We start from the raw sequence: 6,855 nt of genomic DNA on the forward strand, positions 1-6,855 counted from the left end.
GAGCCCACAACTGTCCAGAGTGGGAACTGCGATCCGATCCCTTAGGACGAGCCCACAACTGTCCAGAGTGGGAACTGCAATCCGATCCCTTAGCAAACCTCGATGGGCCACAGACTGTGTTCCAGCAGGAGCAGGAGCCGCCCTGCTGGATAAGGCAGAGGGAAAATATTCCAGCTTCAATGACGCGTTGCTGTGGGCGAGAATACTTGCCCTGTGTTCACCCGCTCCAGGTAGCAGCAGTTTCCAAGAAACAGTCCAAGTAACAAGAACACACTTTGTCCCCGGGGTTTATCATGCAAATGAGGGGCTCCACAAAGGAGACTCAGTTCCCGGATATCTTTGAAGGGGGTTTCAGCCTGGTTCATTACGCAGCAAACTGTCAGAACACAGCCTCCGACACGCATCCCATGACTGGGGAAGCCCTGCCTGCCTGCTGGTTAAATAACGCCCGCCCACACCCGTCTGGGGACGTGCTCCCCATCACTGCCAGGTCAGAGACCACTGAGGAAGGCCGTCAGCGCTGTCCTCAGCATCGCGGGGAACACAGCCCGCGTCCCCCGCGGGTAGGGCCCATTCCAGGCTCTGACTCTCCAGGCCGGTGCCTATCCCCGATCCCAAAGAGGCCTGGAACTGAGATGTTTGGTTTCTTTGATTCCTAATACCATACTGAAGGACAGGGAGGAAAAGGTAACTTTGGGATCTGATCTTGACTTCTTTTTTTGGGATCTGATTTTAACTTTCTTTCTGTCTATCCACTGATAGGCTTTTAATGATGTGCAAATAAAATTGTTTTCAAAAAGCTACATTAGGACCTAAAATTCATCTTCATTTCTAGCATTAATCCAATACCTAGGGCACTATTGGTACTGAAATCTTAATAATGAATAACTGCATTTACAGCCAAGGTTTGACTTGTAACTTATTATCAGATGGTGTTAAAACCCAAATGAAAAAAAAATGTGTTTACCTTTAAAAATTCAAGAAAAGCGGGCTTTGTGGCACATGTTTTCTTGAGGACGGCCACGGCTGTGCTGAAATTGTTCACATATTCACTGTATGCATCCAGCACCATGGACTTAGAAAACTGAAACACAGGAGGAAATTCAGAGAGAAATCACAGAGTCCAGATACCCCTTTTCCAACATGAAACAGAAGATTTGAAACTCGCCCTCAAAATACTCTTTCAGTCACTGTGATGTTTTCATAGGATAAACTATTTCGACTGTGAGATTTTTTTTTTCTTTAAGCAAGCTTGTTAGGAGTTAAGTTGCTGGTTTGATCTTATTTTTTGACCCCAGAGCACTTTCTGACATTCTTGTTCAAAACCATGGTAATTTGGGTTTCAGTTAAGAATGTTTCTGACTACAGACACATAAGGATGGTGATTTTAAGTTCCTGCCGAGTCTCACTTGGTGGGTTCAACCTCCAGGCAAGAAAGTCATGCAACTCATTCCATGGTGGGCCCAATATCCTGAGAAACAGGCCTCAACCACACCCTGGAAATGAGGCCTGGGGGCGGGGGCTGATCCTGCTTCTCTGGAGTAAGATACAATGCCTCACACGGGTTCGTTTTCCTAAAAGCACAAAGGTTTTCTGTCAAGAGGCAGAAACATTTGTCCTTGCTATCAATATTCAAAGAGAGAAAAATCATTCCATGTTGTTCTAAGAAACCCAAATCCTTTAGGATGGATGGCAGAGCTTTGGTGTGACTGGCGTTGATACGGGAATGCTTTCATCAAATTCTATTTCTTAAAAAAATCTGTTTGCATTTTAAAATATGTTGGGAAGGTAAGTATTTAAGGAACAGTGATAAGGCTGAAGTTAATATATAAAACAGCCAGAAAAAAATCCAATAACAAAACAAATATCCAATATTTCTCTTTTTTTTAGGATCCATAATGGTATTATGCAAATATCTCTTAAGAATTTTGTTTCCATATTTATTCAAAGCATTTACAGACCTCATCAAGTACATATATAAACTATATAGGAAAACATTTCACATATTATTAGTATAGCATTCATTTAAGAAGAGGAATACTTTTTTTTAAAACTTGCAAGCTTGTATCCCTTTGATAGCATCATAGTCTTAAATAATTACAGAAACCAATCTGTTTCACTCACAATCCTCCACATCTAGGTAGAATCCAAACCATATACAGTAAGTATGATTCATACACGGAGTGAGGATAAAACGACTCGAAACTGTCAATGCAGAAACCACCAGTGGTTTCCAGGCAGCTAACCCTTTCTCCTGCCAGGAAGTGTTCGTGCAAGCTGTTGCAACATCGTATTCCTGTGTGACCGCACAGGGCCGAAAGCCTGTATCTACACAACAGAAGCTACAGCCAAGGGCAAACGTTTGAGAAAACATCTAGGAGTTTTCCCGTCACGTGTTTTCTATTTTTCACGGGCACAGAGAATTCTGCACCCACAAAGTGACACCTAGATCAGGAAGAGAACCTGTAGAAGGGCTTAAAAATGGCAATTTTACATTACCAAACACAGAGCATCCTTGTTCAACAACAAAAAGCTTCAGCAAATCATCTAACGGGGTATCCAAGGCTTGAAAGAGTGCTTATTTTTAAATCGTCCCAGGTACAGCTTTTGTTCAGAGCGTCTGCCTTTCTGCCGTGGCCTCCCTGGTAAAGATCCATTTATCATTTCCCTAGTGCACACACTTGGCCAGGGCATTGCAACTTCAGCCCGACCTTCAGAGAGAACTGCACACTTGTCAGCTTGCAGGAGCTCAGGGGCAAAACATCAGCCTAAGAAGGGAAGAGAGGACAGGTGCATGGAGAGCCCTGTGGACATCTGGGTGTCCCGGCTTAATTACCGAAGCCACGAAGACATCGCCGATCATTTCCACAGAGTCCCACTCGGAAACGCGGCTGGCCAGGGCGATCTGAAACAGCGAGTGGCACTGCAGGATCTCTTTGACTCGGTAGAACACTGTCTTCAGCTTCCTCTCGCTCAGAAACTTTGGCTCCATCTCAGACAGCGGCTTCTCATATTGCTAAGACAAAGTGAGCAAAAACAGTTCAGACTCTTCTCTTCAGACTTTTCTTTCAGAGCTTGGGTCTTGTTCTGTTGCCCAGACTGGAGTGCAGTGGTGCGACCAGAGTGCAGTGCAGTGGTGCGACCACGGCTCACTGCAGCCTCAAACTCCTGGGCTCAAGCCATCCTCTCACCTCAGCCTCCCGAGTAGCTGGGATTATAAACATGTGCCATGGGGCATGGCTGCTTCAAACATTTTTCTTTCTTTCTTTTTTTGAGACAGTCTCAGTCTGTCACCCGGGCTAGAGTGCAATGGTGTGATCTCAGCTCACTGCAACCTGTGCCTCCTGGGTTCAAGCAATTCTCCTGCTTCGGGAGCACAGGTGCAGGCTGCCACACCCGAGTAATATTTTGTATTTTAGTAGAGATGGGGTTTCACCGTGTTGCCCAAGCTGGTCTCGAACTCCTGAGCTCAGGCAACCCGCCTGCCTCAGCCTCCCAAAGTGCTAGGATTACAGGGGTGAGACACCGAGCCCAGCCCAGACATTTTTAAATCTCAGATAAATGAATGCAAATATTCACTTATATAAATTATATTTATTTCAAAATAAATCATGACTTTTGATGTCAATATACAGACACAATACTTAGATCCTTTTGAGAATTTTGCAAATTTGCATGTTACGTTTCATAAACATATATGTTTTGCATATATGTATCAAAATGTACATACATAAAAAAGATAATAAAAATGTATGTATTATGTAACATGACATTTAAGTACCTCCAAAATCCTCTTAAGAGCATCTACGTAGTTCTTTTCACTGTCGACAACTGAACCCAGTATATATCTTCTTACAACCTGTTGGAAATTTGAAAGTACAATGATAGAAAACTGCTTTATAATACATATAGATACATTTTACTTCTATGCTGAGGCTTGCTGATAAATAACTTTTCTATTTTTAGAAAACAGTGCATAAGGGTAACCTAATTAAATAACATTACAGGTACAAAACATACTTTGCCCCATTAATACAATTATATAATGTTTTAAACCTCAAACTATGAACTATAACTACAGTAGGGACAAAAGAAATTACAGCACTGAAAAGAAATTCCTCCACTTATGCAATGATAATAAACTGAACTAACTGATTGTATTTTATGTATCCAACATTCTGGTAGATGATACGTCATATGATTAAAGATAAAAATAGTTCCAGTCTTGATCAATGAATGTTATTAGCAACACTTATCTAAAATCCTTATTCCAAAGTTCTAAGAAAACAAAGTTTGTGGAATGTGGGGGAATCTTTTTTTTTCTTTTTTTGGCAAAGATCTTTCAACCATCCAAAGATCTACCTATGAAGCCATGAATGTGGACAGTAAATTATTCCTGTCACTTACAGTTGCCAAAAAAAAAAAAAATCCCTATAATCTGACATATTTTCAATTAAAACCTGACGTTATTTTCTGTCTTGCTTTTCATCACTGAAGCACATACAAATACAGAATTGTGGCTGTAAGATCCTGTGAAAGGCCAGTAAGGACACCCAGCATTTTCATTCTAAACGCAGTCCAGCTAGTGATCATTGTACTTTCAATTTGCCGATTTATGGAAAACAGAGCAAAACAGGGCAACGGAGTTGCTCCTAAACCAGCATGCACACTCACGCATATGAACACATGCACGGGGCACAGCACACCATACAGACTCCTGCACACACCACCCCACATACATGCAAGATAACACACATGTGCGCACAGAAACACACCACACACATGCACACACACAGACACACCAGTGTAGTACCAGGCTACCTGCAGCCCTGGATTACGCCATTTGAAGGGACTGCATTGCCACCTAGTGGGCAAAGAGCATTTTTCACAAAGGAAATTTCTCTGGTTAAAAAGATTGCAGGGCAACCAAGATTTACAAAACCTGATTGACAAGGGAGAGATTATTCTTTTTAGACAAAAGGATTATTCCATTCGCAAAAGACAAAAATCAACCCTTCTAAAATACCCAAAGAAGAAACTGATGTATTAAGAAAATACAGGTGTGGCTGGGATTAAATACACACACACACACACACACACACACACACACACACACACACACACACGGCTAGAAGCTGGGAAGCTGCAGCTGCTGCTGCTAATTCACAGGAAACATCAGAGCACAGAGGCTTCCCTTTCAAATGACAGCTTAGAACCCAAAAAGACAAGCAACCCCTCCCATCATCAAACCCAGGCCAGTCTTTGTTCTGAAATTCAGATTCCCAGACACTATCCCAAGGCCCTGGGGTCAAACATAAAAATGTATTTGTGTATACATACATATATTATATATAATATGTTACATATTATAGTATATATTTATATGTGTACATATATTATGTATATATATTATTTATGGGTGTGTGTGTGTGTGTATATATATATATTAAAAAGTCCTGAGATGATACTAATGTAGTATCAGGTCAAAAGATCTGGAATAGGTATAATATTAAAATACAAAACACCACCAATCTCCCGGGTTTCATGGCTACTGCATGTGATGTCAGTCTTTTCGGCAGTTCAATCTGACACATCGAATTGTATGCCCACTAAGGGGTGGGACGGGGAGCCTCCAGTGCTCAAGAAGAGTGTGACTCTCTTCCTGAGAAGCCTAACCTGAAGTCAAGGACGAGAAATCCATCCTGAGGGCAGCCCCCACAGGGAGGGTCCCTGACATGAAGGTCACGGGGCGACTGGACGAAGCCAGGGCTGGAGGACAATCAGAGTGGTTCCTGGGCCTGAGCCTGGAGAGCCGTGGATGGGGCCTGGGCCTGGCCCAGCCTGCCCTTCCTCATGTCCCCACCGCGAATGGGGACAGGACAGGATCCTCTGTCCTCCAGCATCAAGGGTGCTTTCCAAGTAAAGACCGACCCTTCTTTATTTCAAAAAGAACATTTTCCTTTTTCCACCCCCCAATTAGACATGCAAAGAATGTTTAATATACAGCATTTTAGAGTTATGTTTCCCTTAATTCAATTCTAGAGGAGAACAAGAATTAAAGAGCATCAATGCCCCCCATTTAACCTTTCAAGAGAAAACTCCCAGGGACAACACATTTGGCAGGAAGAAAATAAAATCAATGTGAATCATGGCTACAATAAAGATAAGCTGCATGAAGAAATACAGAAATCTTAAATACTGCTAAGTTTCCAATCCTAATCCCAGCTGTCATCTAATTGAAACTGACAGCACTGTGCTAACTCCACACAGAGACCTTCCTATACAGGACTTCACTGAAACATTACGGTGTGATGAGTCAGATGGAAATAGACATTAAAATCCACCCTTCAAAGAAAAGGAAAACTGAACTTCAGAAACTAACTACTAGACATAAGTAACCAAGATAATCAGAGCAAAAAACAGGATTTCATCCAGGTCTGTGAGACTAATTTGGGAAGCTTAAACCCTTTACAGAAACCACAAAACAATGAACAGTTACCACCAATTCGCTGACCAAATCAGCCAAAATCAGTGCCCAACAGATAGGCACTTGGAAAAGTGCCATACAACAAAAAGGTCAAACCATCTTTCCTCTAACATCTGCACCACACCTCTACTAATCACTACTCACTCTTTCCTCAGAGAACTTCGATTCCTACCCAGTGACATCCCACAGACCCCGTGCCCCCATCACTGTCTCCTCACAGACCCCTCATACCCCACTGTCTCCTAACAAACGCTCACCCCACTCACTGTCTACTCACAACTCTCACCCAACTCAGTGTCTCCTCACAACTCTCACCCCACACAGTGTCTCCTCACACCCCTCACCCCACTCAGTGTCTTCTCACAACC

The 6,855-nt window shown here is 42.6% G+C and overlaps 1 protein-coding gene across 2 annotated transcripts in view; it reads right to left on the reverse strand.

The window, feature by feature from the left end:
- Positions 1 to 6,855, reverse strand: part of ARHGEF10 (Rho guanine nucleotide exchange factor 10) — a 138,021-nt gene that overhangs the window by 63,587 nt on the left and 67,579 nt on the right. For both annotated transcript variants that reach the window (XM_023219109.2, XM_023219108.2), the window contains 3 exons: positions 3,782 to 3,859; positions 2,837 to 3,016; positions 968 to 1,084 (listed from right to left, as the gene is read on the reverse strand). In XM_023219109.2, the coding sequence (XP_023074877.1) occupies positions 968 to 1,084; positions 2,837 to 3,016; positions 3,782 to 3,859 (375 nt within the window). The remainder of the gene's footprint in view (positions 1 to 967; positions 1,085 to 2,836; positions 3,017 to 3,781; positions 3,860 to 6,855) is intronic.

This window comes from Piliocolobus tephrosceles, chromosome 7 (assembly GCF_002776525.5).
Source record: "Piliocolobus tephrosceles isolate RC106 chromosome 7, ASM277652v3, whole genome shotgun sequence".
Classification (NCBI taxonomy): domain Eukaryota; kingdom Metazoa; phylum Chordata; class Mammalia; order Primates; family Cercopithecidae; genus Piliocolobus; species Piliocolobus tephrosceles.